Consider the following 26784-nt stretch of genomic DNA (forward strand, 5'->3'; position numbering starts at 1 on the left):
GACTCAGTGTTAAAATGCCCAAGTTTCCTCCCTGTTGCAAACTCAAGGATGCCACTGTGTTGTGGGAGCAGCCATTACTCCCAGCGTGGCAAGATGGATGAGGCCCTGAAGACAAAACCTTTAGCAAGTTAGGAAAGAAGTTACAGAGCAGGGTGCACCAAAGTTCTCCTCCGTAGATTACTCCCAGTGTCATGCTGTATAAAACACTGGTGCGGCCGCACTTGGAGTATTGTGTCCAGTTCTGGTCACCGCATTGTAGGAAGGATGTGGAAGCATTGGAAAGGGTTCAGAGGAGATTTACCAGGATGTTGCTTGGTATGGAGGGAAGGTCTTGTGAGGAAAGGCTGAGGGACTTGAGGCTGTTTTCATTAGAGAGAAGGTTGAGAGGTAATTGAGACATATAAGATAATCCGAGGGTTAGATAGGGTGGGCAGTGAGAGCCTTTTTCCTCAGATGGTGATGGCTGGCACGAGGGGACATAGTTTTAAATTGAGGGGCGATAGGTATAGGACAGATGTCAGAGGTAGTTGTTTATTCAGAGAATAGTAGGGGTGTGGAATGCTCTGCCTGCAACAGGCAATATCCAAGGAACAACGACTGCAGATGCTGGAAACCAGATTCTGGATTCGTAGTGCTGGAAAAGCACAGCAGTTCAGGCAGCATCCGAGGAGCAGGAAAATCGATGTTTCGAGCAAAAGCCCTTCATCAGGAATAATGGCCAACTCTTGCTTGTAATTTCTATGTTTCCAAAAAAACCAGGACCAATTCCCCTGGAATCTTCTAGCTCTCGCTCCTGCTACATCTCTACAACCATCGATTTACTGGGTCCTGTCCTTCCTTGCAATGGTGTGTGACATTGAACAAAATAATGCAGTACAGGCCCTTCAGCTCTCAACGTTGCACCGACCTGTGGAACCAATCTGAAGCCCATCTAACCTCCACTATTCCATTCCGATCCTGCTCCTTGGATGCTGCCTGACCTGCTGCGCTTTTCCAGCAACACATTTTCAGCTCTGATCTCCAGCATCTGCAGTCCTCACTTTCTCACAATAGTAGACTCGCCAACTTTAAGGGCATTTAAATGGTCACTGGATAGGCATTTGGATGAGAATGGAATAGTGGAGGTTAGATGGGCTTCAGATTGGTTCCACAGGTCGGTGGATTGTTCAAGGAGCAGCTACTACGTGTCCTCGATAAGTATGTACCAGTCAGGCATGGTGTAAAGGGCCTTGTGAGGCAGCCGTGGTTTAGTAAGGAATTGGAATCCCTTGTGAAAGGGAAGAAGGTGGCATATGTAAAGATGAGGCGTGAAGGTTCAGTTGGGGCGATAGAGAGTTATAAGGTAGCCAGGAAGGATCTAAAGAGAGAGCTAAGAGAAGCGAGAAGGGGACATGAAAAGTCTTTAGCTGGTAGGATTAGGGAAAACCCAAAGGCTTTCTATAGGTATGTCAGGAATAAAAGGATGACTAGGGTAGGTATCGGTCCAGTCAAGGACAGTAGTGGGAAGTTGTGTGTGGAGGCGGAGGAGATTGGAGAGACACTAAATCAATACTTTTCATCAGTATTCACTCAGGAACAGGACACTGTTGCTGATGTGAATATGGAGTCACAAATGATTAGAATGGATGGCCTGGAAATATGCAGGGAAGAGGTTCTGGGAATATTGGAGAGGATGAAAATAGACAAGTCTCCTGGGCCTGATGGCATTTACCCTAGGATCCTATGGGAAGCTAGGGAGGAGATAGCAGAGCCATTGGCCTGGATTTTTATGTCGTCATTGTCAACGGGAATAGTACCAGAGGACTGGAGGATAGCGAATGTGGTCCCCTTGTTCAAGAAGGGGAGTAGGGACAGCCCAAGTAACTATAGGCCAGTGAGTCTGACTTCAGTGTGGGCAAAGTCTTAGAGAGAATGGTAAGGGATAAGATTTATGAACATCTGGATAGGAATAACGTGATCAAGGATAGCCAGCATGGTTTTGTGAAGGGCAGGTCGTGCCTCACAAACCTTATTGAGTTCTTTGAGAAGGTGACTAAGGAAGTGGACGAGGGTAAAGCAGTAGATGTTGTGTATATGGATTTTAGTAAGGCGTTCGATAAGGTTCCCCATGGTAGGCTAATGCTAAAACTACGGAGGTATGGCATTGAGGATACATTAGAGGTTTGGATTAGGAATTGGCTGGCTGGAAGGAGACAGAGGGTAGTAGTTGATGGACTATGTTCATCTTGGAGTGCAGTTACTAGCGGTGTACCACAAGGATCTGTTTTGGGACCATTGCTTTTTGTTATCTTTATAAATGATCTAGAGGAAGGGCTTGAAAGCTGGGTAAGCAAGTTTGCGGATGACACAAAAGTCGGTGGAGTTGTGGATAGTGAGGAAGGAAGTGGTAGGTTACAGCGGGATATAGATAAGTTGCAGAGCTGGGCAGAAATGTGGCAAATGGAATTCAATGTAGCTAAGTGTGAAGTCATTCACTTTGGTAGGAGTAACAAGAAGATGGATTACTGGGCTAATGGTGGGCTACTTGGTAGTGTGGATGAGCAGAGGGATCTTGGTGTCCATGTACACAGATCTCTGAAAGTTGCCACCCAGGTAAATAGTGCTGTGAGGAAGACATATGGTGTACTGGGCTTTATTGGTAGAGGAATTGAGTTCCGGAGTCCTGAGGTCATGTTGCAACTGTATAAGACTCTGGTGCGGCCTCATCTGGAGTATTGTGTGCAGTTTTAGTCGCCATACTATAGGAAGGATGTGGAGGCATTGGAACGAGTGCAGAGGAGGTTTACCAGGATGTTGCCTGGCATGGTAGGAAAATCTTATGAGGAAAGGCTGAGGCACTTGGGGCTGTTCTCATTGGAGAAGAGAAGGTTTAGGGGAGATTTGATAGAGGTGTATAAGATGATTAGGGGTTTAGATAGGGTCGACACTGAGAACCTTTTACCGCTAATGGAGTCAGGTGTTACTAGGGGACACAGCTTTAAATTAAGGGGTGGTAGGTATAGGACAGATGTTAGGGGTAGATTCTTTACACAGCGGGTTGTGAGTTCATGGAATGCCCTGCCAGTAGCAGTGGTGAACTCTCCTTCTTTATGGTCATTTAAGCGGGCATTGGATAGGCATTTGGAAGTTATTGGGCTAGTGTAGGTTAGGTAAGATTCGGTCGGCGCAACATCGAGGGCCGAAGGGCCTGTACTGCGCTGTATCTTTCTATGTTCTATCTTGTTGCAGCTCTATAAAACTTTGGTTAGACCGCACTTGGAATACTGTGTCCAGTTCTGGTCGCCCTATTATAGGAAAGATGTGGATGCTTTGGAGAGGGTTCAGAGGAGGTTTACCAGGATGCTGCCTGGACTGGAGGGCTTATCTTATGAGGAGAAGTTGACTGAGCTCGGACTGTTTTCATTGGAAAAAAGAAGGAAGAGAGGGGACCTAATTGAGGTGTACAAGATAGTGAGAGGCATAGATAGAGTCGATAGCCAGAGACTTTTTCCCAGGGCAGAAATTGTTAACACGAGCGGTCATAGTTTTAAGCTGGTTGGAGGAAAGTATAGAGAGGATGTCAGAGGCGAGTTCTTTACGCAGAGAGTTGTGAGAGCATGGAATGCGTTGCCAGCAGTTGTGGAAGCGAGGTCATTGGGGACATTTAAGAGACTCCTGGACATACATATGGTCACAGAAATTTGAGAGTTTGTACATTCGGTTTACCTCACATGAAGATCAATGGTCGGCACAACGTCGTGGGCTGAAGGGCCTGTTCTGTGCTGTACTGTTCTATGTTCCAACCACAGGAAGAATAGGTGTAAGGATCCATCAAATGAGACTATACGGGTCGGACCAAGGACCATCAACTCAGCAATCGCATGGAAGGGAGCATGCAATAGATCCCAGGACACTCAGAGGGAGATAGGTGAGTAAATCTGAAGGGCAATTGCTAAGACATGCAGATTTACCTGGATGTTGCTGGGAATGGAGGGTGTGAGATATAAAAATAGACTGGGAAGACAGGGATTTTTCTCACTCCATTCTTAGGAGGGTGAGGGGAGGCCGTATTGAGGTTTACAAAAGCATGAGTGGCATAGAAAAGGTGAATTGCAAAACAGGGCAAGGGAATTCAAAATGGAGGGCATACTTTTAAGATGAGAGGAAAAGATTCAAAAAAGGCACGAGGGGCAACTTTTTTTTTACACACAGAGAGTGGTTAGTGTGTGGAATGGACTTCCAGAGGCAGTGGTGGATGCGGGTACAGTTACAATGATTAAAAAACGTTTGGATAAGTTCACAAATAGGAAAGAATTGGAGGGATATGGGTCAAACGCAAGCACTTGGGACTAGTTTAGTTTGGGGGTGTGGACAGCATGAACTGGCTGGGCTAAAGGGTCTGTTTCCATACTGTATGACTCTAAAACAAAAAGACAACAGGAATTTCCGCTACCTACCCTACTGATGAGCTGAGAGAGTGCAAACAGAATTAGCATGAGGTGTGAAATTCTTCAAATTTATTCAGAAGACTGTGTTTTTAATCCCAGGCGAGGGCCGGTTCCAGACTGGATTTAGTGAACCATTGTGTGCAGTTAGGGAGGGATGTCAGTAGGACGGCTTTGTGGGGGAAAGCATTATTTATAGAGAGATGGACTTGAAAAGGGCAGATTATGTTGACACTGGCACACTGTACATTGCAGGACAGAGACTCACCTGAGAGGATGTGGACAGAGAATGAGATCAATGGTACCCCTCAGGCTCAGACAGCCATCTTTGCTTTGAACGGAGTGGCTGAGGCAGGGCAATTTAAAGATCTTTACTTGATCGATTTTCGCTACAGTGACAGCAAGTCAAAAGTAAGACAGTCACCAAAAAAATCAAACAGGGAACTCAGGGGAAGCATCAGGGAAATTGGATTGTGTACCTACCTCCTCCCAACCACTCCCTCCATCATTAGCGGGACAGAAAGATAAGGTAGGATCATATAACACAGGAACAGAAGTAGGCCGTTTAGCCCATCGAGTCTGTCCTACTATTCCTTGATGTCACAGCTGCTCTGATAATCTTCAACTCCCCATCCTTCCCGTTTCCCCATCGGCTTCCATTCCCTTGCTGATTTAAGAACTGTCTCCCTCAGCCTTGAATAAACTCAATGACCCAGCCTCGCCAGTCCTCTGCAGTAAAGAATTCCACAGACTCACTCCCCTCCGAGAGACAGAATTCCTGCTCGTCTCCCTGTTTTAAATGGGCAACCCCTTATTCTGAGATAATCCCCCTCTGGTCCTAGACTCGCCCACAACCTTTCTGCCTCTCCACCGCCCAGTCCCCTAAGAATCTTGTATGTTTCAATAAGTATCTTCGAAACTCCAATGAGTACAGGCCCAACCTAGTCAACCTCTCATCGTGAGACTGTCCCTCCAAACGGGGATTAGCCGAGTGAACATTCTCTGGACTGTCTCCAACACCAGTCTATCTTTCCTTCCATAGGCATCCCAAAACTGTTCACAGTATTCCAGCTGCAGTCTGACTAATACCATGTCTCGTTTTAGCAACACTTCCCTAACTTTTATACTCCATTCTCTTTGAAATAAAGACCAGTAGTCCATTTGGCCTTCCCTATTACCGGATGAAGGGCTTTTGCCCGAAACATCAATTTTCCTGCTCCTCGGATGCTGTCTGACCTGCTGTGCTTTTCCAGCACCACTCTAATCTAGACTCTGATCTCCAGCATCTGTAGTCCTCACTTTCACCTTCCCTATTACCAGCTGAACTTGGTGCTAGCTTTGTGAGATTCCTGGATGAGGTCCCCTCAGATCCCTCTGTTCTTAGCTTTCTGCAGTCTTTCTCCATTTAAATAATATTCAGCCCCTCTTGCTCAAAGTGCATAACCTCAGATTTCCCCACATTACATTCCATCTGCACAAGGAATGCTTCCGTTTAATGCTTGAGGCCTGGAATTTAGGAGCCGGGAGGATATAGATGAACCATATAAAACATTGGTTGTACTGGGGTGTGGACACTGCATCGAGTTCTCCTCACAGCATTATAGGAAGGAGTGAATGCAGAGATCTATCAGACTGATGATGGAAATAGTTGAAGGGAAGACTGACTAGAAGTCAGCATTGGAAGTGAAGAAGCTGAGGGGACATTTAACGTGAGTTCGTTGAATTAAAGGGGTTTGGATCAGCTGGGAAGGAGGATCCATGTTCCTTTTACAGAGAAATCAATAACTGGGGTTAGTGCGGGCATACATGTAAACTAATTAGCAAAGAATTGGAGGGACATTAAGGAGTAACTTTAGTTCCACCCAGAGTGTACTGGGAATCTAGGAACCAACGCCTGAAAAGGTGGTACAGCAAAAACCCTCATACCTTGAGAAGATGGGACATGAAGTTAAAGTGCAGTAATCTGCAGAGCTATGGCCCAAGTTGGGTAAACGGTGATACACACTGGACAGCTCTTCTTATGACTGACACCGACATTTGGCCACATCTGTGCTTTTCCACACGTCTACAAATTACAGGAACATTTTACAAAGATGGTTAGCGTTTTCTTTGATTGGTCAGTCATACCGGGACTGGATTATTCCTAACTGCCATCTGTTTGTGTTCCAATCAGTGTGGGGAGGCGGGGCAAGGGGGCACCAATGGTGGGACTCTGGGGACGGGGCTGCCGGGTGGCAGTAAGTCATGTGATCAGCAAAGAGACCGGGCAATCTCTACCTGAGCCCAAGTCTAAAGGGAAGCCAAGTCCATGAAGGGTATATCTGCGAATCAACTGATGGGAAAAATGATTGGGAATGAAGTAGAAAAGGCTACAGAGAAAAGGGAGTGGGATGTCATCTGTTTGTGCAAGATTGTGCCTTTGGATAGCTCCAGCAGCATCCATACTGAGTCCTGGTGAGTTTCCCATACAGTTGTTCCCTCTCAGTTGTGTTTAGCCAGCAACTGTGCAACTCTCCGACGACTTCTTCATGTAACCTCTCTCGGGGGAGGGGGTGGGGTTGGGATGGTGGAGGGGGAATATATTTACATACATTCGAACCCCACCCTGCCACCATGCCTCTGACGTCCATACAGGGTGACTGGAGGAGGGGTGGGGGGTGGGGTCGGTGTGCAGTGTCACGTAATCTGCAGCCTCTCCCACTGCTGAGTGCCGAGCTCAGGGTGACAGGTGCTGGTCCCCACCCTCCCAGACTCGCTGTCCAGGCAGGCGCCAGTTATCAGCTGCTGGATGGCCGACCCCTTCAGCTTCCATTTCTGAAACGACCAACAGAGACGTGGTTACACGCGCTTTGTAGCTATGTGGCACCTCACGGCGGGCCGCGGTCACCTTTCACAACGCTAGGCTTCTCGTTTCACAGAATCTAATTGACTCCTTCCCTCCCTTCCCCACATGCCATGCCAGGATCCCAACTCGTGTTGCCCAATCACGAGTGCGGCTCCCCGTCCCCTGTAATGGCCGCTGTGTATCCTGACTGCACCTCACTGTTGTAAGGAAATGCAGAAGCCAATTGCAAGTTCTCGCATGTCCAGCTGAGTTCATTTAAGAGAGGATAAACATTACCAATGCTTTCGAGAGAACTCCCCTGCTTTTCGGTCAGCGTGTTAGCTTTTAGGTCAAGCTGACGAGGTGCTTCAGATCAGTTCTGAAGGCGTCATATTAGACTCGAAACGGGAACGCTGTTCCTCCCTCCGCCGAAGCTGAGTTTCTCCAGCATTCCCCGGTTTTATTTCAGACTGGCGGCTCCTCATTTTGAGAAACTGACTGTAAGACAGTTCCTCTGACAAAGCAGCACTCCCTCAGTCTGACCGGTGTGCTCTGGAGTGGGGCATGAGCTCAGAACTTTCTGACTGAGGAAGGACAGCCTCATGTATTCCTCCTGACGGCAGTGATCTCTGATTGTCCAGTTCACATATACCTTCATGGTCTTTTAAGTTAGAAGTGAGTGTGTAAGACATTGGGTAAATTTCGGATTCTACTCTTTGGTTGTGAAATTCTTGGCAGATAGTTAGTTGGGACAGGTCATCCTAGAGTCCTGATGAAATACCACCCTTGGTCCTAAAACCCATTCGGACAATTTTTGACTGGTTAGTGTAAATAATATTATACCATGCAAATTATTAGAGAAAGGGACTTCCTTCAACGCAATACTTGGTGTTACGAAGGTATAAGGGATACTGTACCTTTAAGAGAGTTAAAAGCTAGCAGAACTACCTGACACAGAACTAAGTGTTCCAAACAAGGGAACAACGCAACATTTGGTCAAACAGCTAGATTAACTGGGTTGGCTGAAGATGACAAAAAAAATTCAAATTCGGCCAATCAGTTTAAATTATGCCCCAATATACTAGCCACCAACCCAGTTTGAATTGAGTATATTCACAGTATTAAAAACCAATGGCACAATCCAATGCTTTGGGGGTATAAAACCAGGACAAATTGAACAGTTGGGAGGAGAACTTCCGCCAGACCAACAGCTGTAGACTGCTAGTCAGAACTCTCTGAGAGGTACATGTCTAGAGAAGGTGTTTGTCCAGAGAAAAACATCAACACTGACCTGGAGAGCAAATCTAGCAAAGAAAATAAAGAGAAGATTTGACAGCTGGCTGGTTTTAAAATTTGAATTTTTGGTAAATCTTAATCGAGTGTTTTATTAGACTCGCGTTGTAGAAGAGAAAGTAAAAGGTAGATTAGAAGAAGGAGTTGTAAATAGTTGCTAGTTAATTATTCTCTGTTATATCTTAAGAAATAAAGTTAAGTTTTACTTTAAATACTCCTTGGCCTCTTGGATTTTCACAGATTATTTCATGGAATCAATCTTTTCTGTTTTTCTGTTTTTAAATTAAGCAGGAGGGTTTACCCCTGTGTCGTAATAGTTTGGGGACTCGTCTGGGATTTGACCTTGGGACGTCTCGTAACATAGGTTTCAGGAAAGCTAGGTTTTAATGGGGAGGTGATGGCCTACTGGGGTGCTATCGATGGACAGTTAATCCAGCGACCCAGGTAATATTCTGGGTACCAGGGTTCAAATCCTGCCATGGCAGAATTTTAAAAAACCTCTGGAATTAAGAATCTAATCACCGATGGTCAGGAGAAACTAATCTGGTTCGCTAATGTCCTTTAGGGAAGGATACAGCCATCTTATAAGTGACTCCAGACCCACGGCTATGTGTTTGACTCTTAACTGCCCTCTGGGCGATTAGGGATGGGCAATAAAAGCTTGCCCAGCCAGTCACACCCTCACCTGGCAAATGAATAAAACAAAATAATGGGATAAGACTGAGATTGAGAATTGCATTCTGATCAAAAATATGACCAAGGAAACAACAGCAGTGGGGAAAAAAAACAAAACCCCTTAATTCAGGGGCATTAGTATATGGCGCTAAGGGGACAGAGCTCAACAAAAAGGGTAAGTGATAACATAACAATGAAGTAAAGAGTGTATGAAAGTGCTTTGAATATGATAATCCCATGTGGCTGGGAGAGAAACACAGGATAAAAGAAGGCAGCCAACAACTGCAAAGTAGGAATATGAAAATGAATTTAGGGACAACAAGATCAATCCTTGGTTTCTTTACTGTTTCTCTTTCGGTATAATTTTTAATCAAGGATAACGTGAGCCCTTTAAGAACAAATGGAGTGTAATATTGAAAATGAGAATCAGGAAATGATGGGGTGGCACAGTAGGTAGCACTGCAGCCTCACAGCACCAGGGTCCCAGGTTCGGTTCCAACCTCGGGCAACTGTCTGTGTGGAGTTTACACATTCTTCCTGTGTCTGCGTGGGTTTCCTCTGGCTTCTTCCAAAGATGGTGGTGAATTGGCCAAGCTAAATTGCCCATAGTGTTAGGTGTGTTAGTCAGAGGGAAATGGGTCTGGGTGGGTTACTCTTCAGAGGGTCGGTGTGGACTGGTTGGGCCGAAGGGCCTGTTTCCACACTGTAGGGAAATAATCTGTTCAATTCTTTGGTTGGCCTTCACAGTAGGGAAGAGGTTAATAAACTAGACATTCCAAGGATTCTAAGAACAAATTCAAGAACTGACACTCACCACAACTGAAGCAAGTCTGGAAAAACCAATGGGCTGAGGAGTGACAGATGGAGTTTAATTTAGATAAATATGAGGTACTGCATTTTGGGAAAGCAAATCTAAGCAGGACTTATACACTGAATAGTAAGGTCCTAGGGAGTGTTGCTGAACAAAGAGACCTTGGAGTACAGGTTCATAGCTCCTTGAAAGTGGAGTTGCAGGTAGATAGAATAGTGAAGGCGGCGTTTGGTATGATTTCCTTTATTGGTCAGAGTATTGAGTTCAGGAGTTGGGAGGTCATGTTGCGGCTGTACAGGACATTGGTTAGGCCACTGTTGGAATATTGTGTGCAATTCTGGTCTCCTTCCTATTGGAAAGATGTTGTGAAACTTGAAAGGGTTCAGAAAAGATTTACAAGGATGTTGCCAGGGTTGGAGGATCTGAGCTACAGGGAGAGGCTGAACAGACTGGGACTGTTTTCCCTGGAGTGTCAGAAGCTGAGGGGTGACCTTATAGAGGTTTACAAAATCATGAGGGGCATGGATAGGATAAATAGACAAGGTCTTTTTCCTGGGGTCAGGGAGTTCAGAGCTAGAGGACATAGATTTAGGGTGAGAGGGGAAAGAGACCTACAGGGCAACTTTTTCACACAGATGGTGCTGGGTGTATAGAATGTGCTGCCAGAGGAAGTGGTGGAGGCTGGTACAACTACAGCATTTAAAAGGGATCTGGATGAGTATATAAATAGGAAGGGTTTGGAGGGATATGGGCCGGGTGCTGGTAAATGGGACTTGATTAGTTTAGGATATCTGGTCGGAATGGATGAGTTGAACTGAAGGGTCTGTTTCCGTGCTGTACATCTCTATGACTCTATAATGCATCCACTACTACAATTCTGTTACAATACTGCGACAAATCTACTAATACAAAATATTGATGACCAGAAGCTGTTGGCTTTTAGAGAAAATAAGTGATCAAATTGCAAGTGCCCTAGCCATCAGTAGGGTTTTCTTATTCAGTTGATGTCCCTTTAGGGAGAAGATTATACATGTAATCTTTTCCTTTAAGTGAGAAAGAAAATCCTGGAAAGCTACTAACTTGTGAGTCTACCAAGAGTGGAATTAAGAGTGATCGAGTCTTTCAAGAAATTTGAGCTGGCCAGAGATGGAGTCCACATGGATTTATAAAGAGTGGGAGAACGTGAGGCCTGGAGATGCTGGAGATCAGATTCGGAGAGCGTGCTGCTGGAAAAGCACAGCTGGTCAGGCAGCATCCGAGGAGCAGGAGAATCGACGTTTCAGGCATAAGCTCTTCACCAGAGAATCAGGATTTCCTGATGAAGGGCTTCTGCCCGAAACGGCGACTCCTGTGCTCCTCGGATGCTACCTGACCAGCTGTGCTTTTCTAGCGCCGCACTCTCGACTTTGTACAGGGTGATCATGTACAGTTAAATGAAACTCATTGAACTGGTGAGGGAGTAACCGAGCACGTGCACAGGGAATATCTACGAGCGTAGTTTAGATGAACTTTGTGTGAACAGGATGGGCTGTTTGCAATCCTGGTGTCATCCTCTGAGATGAGTTTTGTACCTTGACTCCAGGCCATCACTGAAAGCCTATTCAAACCTCTGGCACACCATTTGAACCATTGGCTCCACACAGTGGTGTTCATCACCCTCGCTCCAACTGCAACCACGTTCCTTTATTGAACATGATCTCTCGACAAGTTGATAATCAGCTGATACTAAAATGCCTCCTTGCTTCTCCCCAAAGGGGAAAATCAAAAAGCAAAGAACAGTACAGCACAGGAGCGGATTCATCAACTCACAAAGACTGTGCCAAGACATGTTTTAGTTTTCTGAACTAAATACCTTGAACATCTATACCCCCTCCCTGCCTAATCATATATCTGTTAAAATGCCTCTTCAACATTGCTATTGTCACCATCTCCACCACCACCCCTGGCAGTGCATTCCAGGCACTTACCACCCTCTGTGTAAAAAAAAAACATACCTCTCACTCCTGCTTTGAATATGCCCCCCCTCCCCCTTTACCTTAAACCTATGTCTGTTAGAAATCAACATTTCTACCCTGGGAGAAAGACTCCCCGACTCTCCATGCTTCTCATACTTTTATAACCTTCTGTCAGGTCACCCATCATCTTTCCACATTCGAGTGAAAGCAAACCGCATCTGTCCAATATCTCCTCAAAGCTAATACCCTCTAAAAAAGGCAACATCCTGGTAAACTGGTTCTGTACCCACTCCAAAGTCTCCACATCCTTCTGCTAGTGTGGTGACCAGAACTATTAGCAATATTCCAAATGTGGCCTGACTAAAGTTCTATAGAGCTGCAACATGACTTGTCAATGTTTCTACTCTGTGCCCAAACTGGTGAAGACAAGCGTGCCATCTGCCCCTTGACCACATTATCTACTTGGGTTGCATAGAACAAAGGGATGGACATAGAAAGAAGAGAATGTTGTGACACACAGATGCAAAGCCCTGGTTAGACTATATGTGGAGCACTCAGGGCAAGTCAGGACAGTCGAAAGGGTGCAGAAAACATTTACAAGGATATTACCGGGTTTGAGACATGAGGACAGACTGGATAGGCTGGGACTCCTTTTCCCTGCAACGTAGGAGGTTGAGGGATGATCTTATACAAATTGATCAGGTGAATAGCCAAGGTCTTTTCTCAAGGATAGGCGAGTCCAAAACTAGAGGGTCTAATTAAAAATCACACTCACCAGGTTATAGTCCAATAGGTTTATTTGGAAGCACAAGCTTTCAGAGCGCTGCTCCTTCACAACCACCTGATGAAGGAGCGACGCTCTGAAAGTTAGTGCTTCCAATGAAACCTGTTGGACTGTAACCTGGTATTGTGTGATTTTTAACTTAGTACACCCCAGTCCCACACCGCCATCCCTAAATCACAGAGGGCATAGATGAGAGAAGAAAGATTTGAAAAGGATCTGAGGGGCAACCTGTTCACACAGAGAGTGGTGTGTATAGGGAATGATCTACCACAGGAAGTGGGAAAGGCAACATTTAAAAGACATTTGGACGGATAAATGAATAGGAAAGGTTTAGAGGGATATGGGGCAAACACAGCCAAATGGGACTCAATCAGTTTCGGAAATCTTGCTGGCATGGACAAACTTAGAATCCCTACCGTTTGGAGACAGGCCCTTCGGCCTACCAAGTCCACACCAACCCTTTGAAGAGTTTCCCACCTAAACCCATTCCCCTACCCTATTACTCTACATTTACCCCCTAACTAATCCACCTAACCTACACATCCCTGAACACTTTGGGACAATTCAGCATGGCCGGTCCACCTGACTTGCACATCTTTGGACTGTGGGAGGAAACCGGAGCACCCGGAGGAAACCCACGCAGACATGGAGAGAATGTGCAAACTCTACACAGACAGTCACCCGAGGCTGGGATTGAAGCTGGGTCATGAGTTGGACCAAACAGTCTGTTTCCATGCTCTATGATTTCTTAGGAGAGATATACAGGCCTTCAGACTTAACAAGAATGTTAGTAAGACTTTAAGGGTTAGGTTGTGAGGTGTGTGTACACATACTCAGTTTGTACTCATGGACAGAGGCAGTTACAATGATTGAAGTGAGATATTTCAGTTTTTGAAACAAACTAGTAAGCTGGAAGAAGAGAAACACTTCTGCCCTGGTGAGAGAGATTCTAGGACAAAGGGTCATGAATTGGAAGTCCAAGGCAAAAGTGGGCACTGCAGATGCTGGAGATTAGAGTCAAGATTAGAGTGGTGCTGGAAAAGCACAGCAGGTCAGGCAGCATCCGAGGAGCAGGAAAATCGACGTTTCGGGCAAAAGCCCTTCATCAGGAATGGAAGTCAGTTGGAAGTCCAAGCCAAGCCATTGAGAAGCTGAGGTCAGGAGGCACACCTTCATGATAAGGCTGATCAGAAATGTGGTAACTTTCCTTTATCCTTTCATGGGGCGTGGGTCTCTCAGGCAAGGACGGCTTTTGTTGCCTGTCTTTAATTGTTCTTGAACTTAAGGCAGTCGAGAGGAGGAACATTTGGATCGAAATAATATGCAAGGGTATGGGCAGAAAGCAGGAGGTTGGCATGAGGTAATGATGCTCACTTAACGAGCCAGTACGGGTAACGATGGGCTGAGTGGTCTCCTTCTGAGTCTCTCTGTGATTCTGTAATCATTTCAGAGGACAGTTAAGTGGCAAGCACATTGCCATTGATGTGAAGTCACATGAAAGCGGCCTGGATGATGATTTCCGTCTCTAAAAGACATTAGTCTTTTAGAGACGGGCTTTCACAACTAGTTTTTTAATTCCAGATTAAATACCAGGTGGATTTAAATTCAATTAGTGGGATTTGGACCTATACCTGCAGAGTATTACCCTGGGCCAGTGGCTACTTTAAAGACATTACCACTGCACGCCCATAAACAGTAAGCATTTTCATTTTTAAGCTTTGAAGATCTGAGATCAGTAGCATTTTGTTAGCCAGGTTTACGATAGGATACTAAAGCATTAGGGGTGGCATGGTGGCTCAGTGGTTAGCACTGCTGCCTCACAGCGCCAGGGACCTGGGTTCAATTCCAGCCTCGGGCAACTGCCTGTGTGGAGTTGCACGTTCTCCCTGTGTCTGCGTGGGTTTCCTCCGGGTGCTCTGGTTTCCTCCCACAGTCCAAAGATGTGCAGGTTAGGTGAATCAGCCATGCTAAATTGCCCGTAGTGTTAGGCGCATTAGTCAGAGGGAAATAGGTCTGGGTGGGTTACTCTTTGGAGGGTTGGTGTGGACTGGTTGGGCCGAAGGGCCTGTTTCCACACGATAGGGAATCTAATTTAATAATAGGCATTTGAATTACAGACCATCTGTGTTCCCAGTGCGTAGTGGAACACACTCAAGGCTGAATGGCCTCCTCCAATATTCCTATTCTGAATGTCAACAGGGCAGTCGCTGGTCTGTAAGAACACAGACTACAGCATTCAGTGTTTGTACTTCCCCTTCCATCCCAGAAAAAGGCAGCATGGTTAAAGTGTATTAGCCTAATCATAGATTTGGCTATTAACCCACAGAACGCGTTCAAATTCAATTTAATTTAAATAATCCAGGATTAAAGAAAAAGTCTAGGTGATGTTGCTAAATTGTTATTGTTTCGTTTAGAAAAAACAAACTGACTCACATCCTTTAAGGCAGGAGATGTGCCAGGGTTTGTAATTGACTACATTTCCATGACATCACTGGAATTATCTTTAAATTAGGGTGGCACGGTGTCTCAGTGGTTAGCACTGCTGCCTCACAGTGCCAGGGTCCCAGGTTCAATTCTAGCCTCGGGCGACTGTCTGTGTGGAGTTTGCACATTCTCCCTGTGTCTCCGTGGGTTTCCTCCGGTTTCCTCCCACAGTCCAAAGATGTGCAGGTCAGGATGGATTGGTTTTGTTAAACTGGCCATAGTGCTAAGTGCCTTTAGTCAGAGGGAAATGGGTCTGGGTGGGTTACTCTCCAGAGGGTCAGTGTGGACTGGTTGGGTCGAAGGGCCTGTTTCCACACTGTAGGGAATCTAACCTAATCTAATGTGTTCTGAAGTGGCCAGGTGGCCCTCACTATCACGAAATATCTCAAGGGTTGGCTTACAAATGTCAGCAACACATCCTTAAATGGCAGAGGAGGAAGTACATAGCCAATCTGTTCCAGCATGTAACCCTTTAATTCCGTTGCGTGGCCTCCTGTTGTGTAAGTTAAAGGGGCCGGCCTGTCTGACGCCTCTGTTTTGGTGGGGCTTTGTGGCTGCTGCACGGCTTTCGCAGGTAACGTTGCTCATGGGTGGTGTTCACGCCCTGAGAGTGAATGGGTTTTGGTGGAATTGGAGGAGGTGGGGGGGGGGGTCAAACCTCACTGTGTCCCTGTAATGATTGTAATAAGGTCAGCCAAGGGGACCTCATGGGGGTGAGACGTTCCGTCACTGGGGCTGTTAATCAGGGACCAGCTAAGAACAGGAGGGTCTGCTCACACTGAGGGCTGGCTCTGAGGAAGCTCGATCAGTCTCGAGGACCCTTCCCATGTATAAAAAGGGTGACTTGATGACAGGATACCAGCCTTGGTGGTGTTACTTCAGTTCCACGTGTGCAGGAGACCATTTAGCAGATGGGCCGGGAAGCCTGAAGGAAACACTGCAGGGTGCTTCTGGAGCTAGAATAAGCAGTGATCCCTGCTGACGTTTACAGTTCAGTTTCCCCGCTAAGTAACCATTTTCCATTGTAAACTGAAGCCTTTAAATGTGTCCCCTGCTGCCTGACCGTTGCTGCTGCTGATGTGTTGGGATGTTTTATTGTCAACATAAACCACAGGTGAACATTTGGAGTTCCTGCCCACATGGTTCCTGTTAATAATTTGAATGTTTCAGCATGTTTTAAGCCTGAAGAATCCCTAATATTGCAGGGAGTAAGCTGCCCTACTTCGTTGTATTATCACAAGGATATACACAAACCAGTTAATAGTGACTCTTGATTCTCTATTTTTTTAGATGACTCCTCACACTTTCCAAGATTTATTTTGGAGAATGTATTAGACTTGTTGTTGAATTAACCCTCACCCAATTTTGGCTTGCTCAGTGAATATCAGAAGGGGCAATCTCTGGACTGTTGAGTGACAAACGGAGCTGAGACAGAAATCGTGGGTTCCTGTCATTACTCTGGAGACAAGAGCACAAAGGTGCCGTACTGAGGGAATGCTGCAAGGTCAGAGACGCCATCTTCCCTCTCAGTTCCACTCCTCAAAGCAGAGGCCAGTTGTCCCTTGTGGTCTGGCCAACGCTTGTCTTTCGATCGACTGACCGAAACACAGATGATTTGCTCATCGTTGACCGTGTACCTTGCCTTTAAGAGAGCTCACCGTTAAAGGGCTTCCTGTGCTGTGTTGTTGTGACCCTGCCTGACTGCTCACCTGCTTGGTGTCTGCTTCATTACTTTGTAATGTGTTTTACTGTGTTCAATAAATGAACCCACAAGAGTTCATTCGTCCCTGATTATCAGGCATTTATCACGCACAGGACGATTGTTAATCACTTTGCACGCAACAAGACCGCACAAACAGATCCCCACTTTCACACTGACTCCGTTTCCAGAGTAATTGATGGGTCATAAACAGTGTTGTGCTGCAGGAGAGCAGGGACATTTGGGGAGAAAGGATCTAATATGGCCGTGAACAGGACTGAGTTCCCTGCCCCAACCCCTGAGTCCCGGGAGCGGAGTTCCTGCAGGTACACGAGTGCCCGTTCTCACCTGTCTGCCGTCCTCCTGGTTACACGGTTCGAGTACAAGTTGGGAAGCTATGGAGAAGTTTGAAATTGCCACGCACTTGGCCTGCTGCTTGATCTGTCCCCCGGAGAACACCCATTCCTGCAAATCATCAAAACACCCAAAAATCCAATCACATCCGTTCAATTCCATCAGAGAGAGGATGGAAGCAAACTGGAAAATATTAATGAAACCATTCAAGGTCGGTGTGATTACCTTGCCATGTAAACCACAAATTTGGAGGTAAATTTGCCCTCTTGGTCAATCCCAACATCGCCGATCACAATGTGGGCCAGACCATCCTCCTCCAACTGTGGGACAACACTCTCACCTGGTTCCATTCTGACAGCAGCGAACAAAACAGCACCACAAGTAGACCATTCGGCCCCTCGAAGCACTCCTCCCCCCAACCCCGCCATTGGAGTTAATCGACTGTGGGTCAAATTTCGCATCCCTCTGGTAACCTTTCATTCTCCTGTCAAACAAGAATCTATCTACCTCAGCCTTCTGTCTCACAACCATCAGAGAGAAACGGTCTTACTCTGTCCTACCAGAGGGACTCCTCACATTCAAACTACCTCTGGCCTGATCCGCAAGATGAACCATCCTTTAGGGTGGTTTTCAAGATTCATAAAGTCACCACCCAATCTTCTAAACTCCAGTAGAAACAAGCTCAGCCTATCCAGCTTACCTTCATTCCAGGTATTAGTCTAGTAAACCTCCTCTAACCTGCTTCCAATACCTTTACACTTGCTAAGATAGATAAGAAAGGTGTGTGTGACCTATAATGGTTGCCTTTCCTGCCTCCAAGATCTTATTCCTGACTCCCTTACAACTCCTCATTGACATGTTACCCCTCAGGAAGCCAAGTGCTATTTACCCACCACCTTGTGACGTACATTAGTTCCTGCTCCAGTGACCTCTCTCTGTTTTACAAGCCTGCAACTTCTAGAATTCCTAGAAGCATGGCATTCATCCCCAAACTCCATCAACAGACACATTGACCTGGACACCATATACAAACCACTACAGCTGAAACTGACACCCGGAAACGGCAAGAACATCCATCAACAGACACATCGACCTGGACCCCACATACAAATCACTGCAGCTGAAACTGACACCCGGAAGCGGCAAGAACAAACCAATATAAATACCGGAAGAAACATCAAAGCAGCGCTTCACACGAGGCTCCAACAGCACTGATGATGTTCCCTAGCCAGGGAACGAAACGTTTGCAGCAAAAACTTCCAGCTCGGCGAGCAGAACCACAACAACGGATACCCGAGCTACAAATCTTCAATCAGATTTTAAGCCTGCAACTCCCTCACTACCTCACCTCTCCCGACCTGAGTAATCTCCCTCTGGCCCGGCAACCTTCCGAACATATCCGAGCTTCTCCAATTCCGGCAGCCCAGATTTTTCACCGGTCTACCATTCGTGGCTGCGCTTTTAGCTGCCGAGACCCCCACAGCTCTGGAATTCCCCGCTGAAACTGTCTCATTTTTTAGTATATTCCTTAATACCTTTCGGTTACCTGTCATAAAATCACCTCTCATTGTGGCTCAGCGTCAAACCAGGTTAGAGAACAATCCAGTGAAGCACCAGTGTTACAGAACACAGAACATAGAACATTCCAGTGCAGTACAGGCCCTTCGGCCCTCGATGTTGTGCTGACCCGTGGAACCAATGTGAAGCCTAGCTAACCTATACCATTCCATTTTCATCTTTGTTTATCCAATGACCATTTAAATGCCCTTTAAGTTGGCGAGTCTACTACTGTTGCAGGCAGAGCATTCCACGTCCCTACTACTCTCTGAGTAAAGAAATTACCTCTGACATCTGACCTATATCTATTACCCCTCAATTTAAAGCTATGCCCCTTATGCTAGCCATCACCATCCGAGGAAAAAGGCTCTCACTGTCCACCCTCTCTAACCCTCTGATTATCTTCTGTCTCAATTAAGTCACCTCTCAACCTTTTTCTCTCTAATGAAAACAGCGTCAAGTCCCTCTCCTCATAAGACCTTAAAGACATCGCATAAACACAAGCTGCTCTTGAGGAAACAAGGCCACTGGTTTCTTGCTTCTCACCTGGCTGTAGGGAATGCTGCTTAGTGTCTCTGTGCACTGCCCCAGGCCAATGATGGTATCGTCTGTCTTGTAAAGGGCCTGAGATTGCATGCACTTCCCTCTCTGTCTCAGCACAACTGTTTCGGATGTCTGCTTTTCTGGAATTCTGCAGTTAAAAATAAAGATGTGAAAACCAGATAAAGTAAGCCACTCAGTCATGGCAAACTGAACAGAAGTCAGCACTTGGACTATCTCAATTTCATTTCATTCATGGGTCAATGGCAAGGCCAATATTTGGGGGCCTGTGCCTGGGAGAAGGTGAGCTATCTAAGGAGTCTTGGAGAATTTCTGCAGTGCATCTTGTAGATAGTACTACAAGGGCGACGGAGGTGGAGGGACTGAAGGTTTATGGATGTGGTACCAATCAAGTGGGCTGCTTTATCCTGGATGGTGTCAAGCTTTTTGAGTGTTGTTGGAGCCACACCCATCGCAAGTGGGGAGTACAGAGGAACCTCGATTATCCAAATGTCAATTATCCAAACAAAATACTACCCGCTCATGTTATTCGGATAATTGAGGTTCCTCCGTCCTCCATCACACTCCTGGCCTGTGCCTTGTGGGTTGCTGGAGTCTTCCTGCTGTTGTAGCTGGTGTATTTATGTGCCTAGTCCAGGTCAGTTTCTGGCCAATTGGATGTTGAAAGTGGGGGATATAGTGATGGTAATACTATTGAACTTCAAGGGGCCATGGTTAGATTGTCTCTTATTGGAGATGCTTGTTGCCTGGTACTTGCCACTTGTTAGCTGAAATCTGTATATTTGTCCAGATTTGGCTGCATACGGACATGGACTGCTTCAGCATTTGAGGACTAGTGAACAGAGCGAAATATTATGCAAACATCAACACCTGATCACCAATAACTTGCTCAGTTTGGGCGGTGTCAGAGCCACTCAGCTCCTGACCTCATTGGTTCAAGCATGGAGAAAAGAGCTGAATTCCAGAGGGGAGGGGAGGGTGACAGCCCCTGAACCAAGGCTGCAATAACCAAAGCGTGACGTGAAGGAGCCCTGGCAAAATCAGAATTAATGAGTATTGAGGGGGGGTTAAACTCTCCACTGGTTGTGACACAGTTCACTTTGGTAGAAAAAAAACCAGAAAAGGCAGAATATTTATTAAATGGAGTGAGGTTGGGCAATACAGGTGTCCTTGTTGATGAGTCACTGGAAGTTAGCATGGAGTACAGGAAGCACTAGGAAGGGTGAATACCACATTGATTTCATCACAAGGGGACTGGAGAACAGGAGTGCAGTTGTAGAGAGCCTTGGTGAGACCACACCTGGAGTACTGTGTATAGTTTTGGGCCTGTTATCTAAGGAAGGATATTCTTGCCTCAGAAGGAATGCATTAGTGATTCACCATATTAATCCACCCGAGATGGTGGCACTGACTTTGAGGAGACCGGGACTGTACGCTGTAGAGTTTTGACAAATGAAAGCTGACCTCATTGAAACTTGCAAAGTTCTGACAGAGTGTGACTGGGGACGCTTCCCTAGATGTCATCTCAGGATAAGGGATAGCCATTTAGGAGCGGGATGTGGAGAGATTTCTTCACTCAGAGGATGGTGAATCTCCAGAGTTCTCTATCCTGGAGGGCTGCGCCGACTCAGCCATTGAACAGTACAAGACAGAAATGGCTGGGGTTCTGGGGACTAATGACATCAAGGGATATGTCCTGCTGGTGGTGCACCATGGTGGCTCAGTGGTTAGCACTGCTACCTCACAGTGCCAGGGATCGGGGTTCGATCCCAGCCTCGGGCCACTCTGTGTGTGGAGTTTGCACATTCTCCCTGTGTCTGCATGGGTTTTCGCCGGGTGCTCCCGTTTCCTCCCACAGTCCAAACATGTGCAGGTTAAGTGGAATGGCCAGAGTAAATTGATCTGTAGCATCCAGGAATGTGCAGGTTAGGTAGATTAGCCCTGGTAAATATGGGGCTAGAGTCTGGGTGGGCCATTTGGAGGGTAGTTTAGGACCAAATGGCCTGTGTTTGCCCTGTAGCAATTACATGATTTATCTTGAGTCCACATTGTCGCTGTTATATGGGAAGGATGGTTGAGAATTATAAACCTCACCAAGGGAGATAAAATCTGTAAACCCTCTCTATCATAACTCACAAATTTCCCTATCTGCAAAAAGATAAATACCGACAAAATTCCACGCCTGTGGGCAAACTTGCGTATCCGTGATTTTTAACAAGCTCCGCCCTCACGCACTTGATCATTCTCGGAAACGGAGTCCGGGTGGAGACAGGGGGGGGAATGCCGGCCAGTGGAAGCCGGAGGAGCCCTACCTGAGCTCGGGGTAGACGTTCTGGAGGTACCACTGAAAGGATTTGCACTGTAGCTCCTTCCGCAGGTGAACACGATCTGCAACACTGAAACAGACGGCACTAAGTTCAACCTCTCCAGGCACACAGCTCATCCAAAGGGAATGTCACCACTGAGAAAGCAGGCTGCGCTCAGCCTCATACAGGGCCTGGTTTTACATGCACTTATTAGAAGAGGTTGCACAGAAATCCACAAGGCCCTTGTATCTTGATACAGAGAGAGAGGCCCAGGCAGCTGGTGATGGGCCACCCCCTGCCAGCCAGGCCTCATTGAGGTGGGGGGGGGGGGTGCAGTCTACCCTGCGACTCAAGGGTTAAGACCCACGTACAGCCGCCTGAACTAACAATCCAGGCTGACAGCGCGGAGCTGAGGGAGTGCCGCACTGCTGGAGGTGTTGCCCCGGAGCGGAGGCGTGCAATTTTAAGGCCCCCGTTGCACCTTGGAGGAAGATTATTCCGTCTCACGTGCCCAGACCCAATGGTGCCATGACAATAATCAATCCCAATCCCCTTACTGCTGAACCCGGGAGGACGTGGAATTGCTCGGGAATAAAGGTCTCTCCACTTTGGAGAAACCCTTTGAGATGTAACCTGGTGCTCGACCGGAACAGGGGATACGAGTGGAAAATGAATAGGTAGGAATATCATCTGCTTACTTTCCATAGGGCCTTCCCACAGCAGACGGCCTGGCTTCATAGTAGTACTGTTTGTAGTCATCCATCCACACCTCCACTGTGCGTTTGGTGTTCCTTTTGAAAAAAAAATCACAACTTCAAATGCAACGTGGTGGCTCAGTGGTTAGCACCACTGCCTCACAGTGCCAGGGACCCAGGTCCGATCCTAATCTAAACACAAGCTTAGCCACAAACCACCCAGTGTCACCTGATTAACGGCGTCTGGACTAACTCATCCCCAGTCAATCATTTCTCTCTTCTCTTATTTATGAAATGACAAGACCATCAAAGTTACTCACTCCCCATCCTTCCATCACCTCTCACCCTCTCCCCACGTATCACAGTGGAATTCCGTGCCCGGGATTCTGGGAGTGGGAGACTGTAACCCTCTTGCACCGTTTCGATGGGCTGTTTTCTGTGATTTCTGGTCGTGCTTCAGTCCTGTTCTTTCCCTGATCTGTGCAGAGGAGAGTGGACAGACAGAGGAATACCCCACAGGGATGCTCCAAGGCCTGACTAATGTGGCTATCCCGCGGTTGGGAACAACAGACTTGAGATCTTTGGACCTAAAAATAGGGATGCCTGTACAACCAATTCTTTCATGCCCCACAATCTTGGAAGTATTACAGCACAGGAAGAGGAAGTGCTGGATGTCTTGAAATGGTTAAAAGTGGATAAATCCCCAGGACCTGATCAGGTGTACCTGAGAACTCTGTGGGAAGCTCGAGAAGTGATTGCTGGGCCTCTTGCTAAGATATTTGTATCATCGATAGTTACAGGTGAGGTGCCGGAAGACTGGAGATTTGCAAACGTGGTGCCACTGTTTAAGAAAGGTGGTAAAGACAAGCCAGAGCACTATAGACCAGTGAGCCTGATGTCGGTGGTAGGCAAGTTGTTGGAGGGAATCCTGAGGGACAGGATGTACATGTACTTGAAAGGCAAGGTCTGATTAGGATAGTCAACATGGCTTTGTGCGTGGGAAATCATGTCTCACAAACTTGATTGAGTTTTTTGAAGATGGTGTAGTGGACAGCGAAGAGGGTTACCTCAGATTACAACAGGATCTGGACCAGATGAGCCAATGGGCTGAGAAGTGGCAGATGGAATTTAATTCAAACAAATGTGAGATACTGCATTTTGGGAAAGCAAATCTTAGCAGGATTTATACGCTTAATGGTAAGGTCCTGGGGAATGTTGCTGAACAAAGAGACATTGGAGTGCAGGTTCATAGCTCCTTGAAAGTGGAGTCGCAGGTAGCTAGGATAGTGAAGAAGGTGTTTGGTATGCTTTCCTTTATTCATCAGAGTATTGAGTACAGGAGTTGGGAGGTCATGTTGCGGCTGTACAGGACATTGGTTAGGCCACTGTTGGAATATTGTGTGCAATTCTGGTCTCCTTCCTATCGGAAAGATGCTGTGAAACTTGAAAGGGTTCAGAAAAGATTTACAAGGATGTTGCCAGGGTTGGAGGACCTGAGCTACAGGGAGAGGCTGAACAGACTGGGGCTGTTTTCCCTGGAGCATCGGAGGCTGAGGGGTGACCTTATAGAGATTTACAAAATTATGAGGGGCATGGATAGGGCAAATAGACAAAGTCTTTTCCCTGGGGTCAGGGAGTCCAGAACTAGAGGGCATAGGTTTAGGGTGAGAGGGAAAAGATATAAAAGAGACCTAAGGGGCAACTTTTTCATACAGAGGGTGGTACATGTTTGGAATGAGCTGCCAGAGGAAGTGGTGGAGGCTGGTACAATTGCAACATTTAAAAGGTATCTGGATGGATATATGAATAGGAAGGGTTTGGAGGGATATGGGCTGGGTGCTGGCAGGTGGCACTAGATTGAGTTGGGATATCTGGTTGGCATGGATGGCTTGGACGGAAGGGTCTGTTTCTGTGCTGTACATCCCTATGACTCTATGACTTTATGAGCCCGTCATTCCCACACTAGTTTGTCGTATGAGATTAGTCATCCACTGCCAATCTCCTGCATTTTCCCCATTACCTTTGTACCAGTGACCCTTTGAATGCTTCTATTGAAGCTGCCTCCACCGCGTTTCCAGACAGTGCAGTCTGTACCCTAACTGCTCACTGTGTGAAAAAGATTTTGCTCACTTCATTTTCGCTTATTACGAAGAACAAAGAAAATTTACAGCTCAGGAACAGGCCCTTCGGCCCTCCCTGAGCATATCCAAATCTACTGTCTAAACCTTATTCTGCAGTTTCTCCCTATTATTTATTCAGCTTGCTTATGATTTTGAAAATCTCTATCAAATCTCCTCCCAAGGAAAACAGTCGCAGCTTCTTCCATCTACCCTCATCACTGAAGTATCTCGTTCCTGGAACCGTTTCTGCGCTCTCCTCAATACTTTCGCATTGTTCCAGTTTCACTGTCCCTATTGCTGTGTTAATGAGCAGTGATGGAGGATTGTCTCATCTGACTGACTCTGTCCCACCTTGATGAGTGGCCCTGGAGGGGAACCATATACTCAGGAGGACAAGCAAAACAGAGGTGGGGTAGCTCTGATGATAAAGTGTGAAGCATCATATCACGAAGTGGAATCTATTTGGGTGGAAATAAGGAATGGCAAGGGTAGGATACCATGGTTCTGAGTTGTCTGTAGACCCCCTCCTCCCCTGCCACCCATCCAACACAAAGAGTTGCCTCACTGTAGGAGGAAGTATAAATTAGGAAATAATCGAGGCATGCAAGAAGGGCACTTTATGGGTGACTTCAATTTGCATAACGACTGGACCAATCAGATGGGCAAAGACAACATGGAAGACGATTTGTCAACTACATCAGGGATTGTATCTTAGGGCAGTACATTGTAGTAACCGCCCCAAGAAAAGGCTGTTTTACATCTTGTAATGTGTGATGAGGTAGGATTAACAAGAGATCTCATGGTTAAGGGTCTGCTAGGAGATAGTGATCACAACATGGTAGAATTTCAAATTAATTTTTTCTAAGATTAGATTCCCTACAGTATGGAAACAGGCTGTTCGACCCAACAAGACCACACCAACCGTCTGAAGAGTAACCCACCCAGACCCATTCCTCTAACCTATATTTACCCCTGACTAATGCACCCAAAACTATGGGCAATTCAGCATGGCCAATTCACCCTAACCTGCACATCTTTGGACTGTGGGAGGAAACCAGAGCACCCGGAGGAAACCCACGCAGAAACGGGGAGAATGTACAAACTCCACACAGACAGTCGCCTAAGGTGGGAATTGAACCCGGGTCTCTGGCGCTATGACGCAGCAGTGCCAACCACTGAGCCACTGTACCTCCCCAAATTTTTTATTCATTGACAGGATGAGGGCATCATTAGCTAAGCCAGCATTTACTGCCCATCCCTAATTGCCCAGAGGCCAGTTCAGAGTCAACTACATTGCTGTGGGTCTGGAGTCACCTGTGGTCCAGACCAGGTAAGGATGGCAGTTTCCTTCCCTAAAGGGCATTGGTGAACCAGATGGGGTTTTACAACTATCAGCAATGGATTCATGGTCATCGTTCATTCCAGATTTTTTATTGAATTCAAATTCCACCATCTGCTGTGACGGGATTCGAACTCAAGTCCCCAGAGAACCTTGGTCTCTGGATTAACAATCTAGCAGAAATACTACTAGGTGATAGCCTCCCCGTTCAAAGGAGAGCTAAACAGGTCTCAAACCAGTATCGACAAATTAAATAGTACAATTACAGAGGGATGATAAAAGAGTTGTTTAAATTGGGCTGGGGAAGTAGACGTTCTCCTGAAAGTCAGTGGATGAGCAGTGACAGGGATTTAAACAGATGTGTCACAACGCCCAGCAAAAATGTCTTGCAGTAAAAAGGAGGACTCAATGAGAAGGCTGGATCACCTGTGGTTTACAAAGGTGACCAAGGACAGTTGAAAATGTGTTGCTGGTTAAAGCACAGCAGGTCAGGCAGCATCCAAGGAACAGGAAATTCGACGTTTCGGGCATAAGCCCTTCATCAGGAATGAGGAGAGGGTGCCAGGCAGGCTAAGATAATCCTTGTAGAGGGAGGAAGAGAGCTTCTTCAAGGAAGGCATCCTTGCAAGAGGATTCGCAGTAGGTTAAAAGACCAAGGAGAGTGTCCAGTGAAAACCTAAGGCACGCAAAGAAGTGAGACAAAGGCCAGACGTTTGGTGTTTATTTTGTTACGAACCAGCGACAGATGACTAAAAGTCAAAAAAATGGCAGAAAACTGACGATGAAAGTAAATTGATAAGAAATATAGAAACCAACAACAAGAGCTTCTATGGTATACATAAATAAAGAGAGTGGCTAAAGTAAGTGTGGGACCTTTCTAGGATGTAACTGGGTAATTAATAG

At 46.4% G+C, this 26784-nt stretch overlaps 1 protein-coding gene across 1 annotated transcript in view; it reads right to left on the reverse strand.

Moving 5' to 3' along the window:
- Positions 1-4303: 4303 nt before the first annotated feature.
- The window catches only part of galnt16 (UDP-N-acetyl-alpha-D-galactosamine:polypeptide N-acetylgalactosaminyltransferase 16), a 91212-nt gene continuing 68731 nt past the window's right edge, over positions 4304-26784 (reverse strand). Inside the window, exons 10-14 of the mRNA XM_060828637.1 lie at positions 22426-22518; positions 21734-21817; positions 19407-19551; positions 17298-17414; positions 4304-7238 (exon numbers count right to left, since the gene is read on the reverse strand). Of these exons, the coding sequence (XP_060684620.1) occupies positions 7101-7238; positions 17298-17414; positions 19407-19551; positions 21734-21817; positions 22426-22518 (577 nt within the window). The 3' untranslated portion in view covers positions 4304-7100. The remainder of the gene's footprint in view (positions 7239-17297; positions 17415-19406; positions 19552-21733; positions 21818-22425; positions 22519-26784) is intronic.

This window comes from Hemiscyllium ocellatum, chromosome 8 (assembly GCF_020745735.1).
Source record: "Hemiscyllium ocellatum isolate sHemOce1 chromosome 8, sHemOce1.pat.X.cur, whole genome shotgun sequence".
NCBI classification, from domain to species: domain Eukaryota; kingdom Metazoa; phylum Chordata; class Chondrichthyes; order Orectolobiformes; family Hemiscylliidae; genus Hemiscyllium; species Hemiscyllium ocellatum.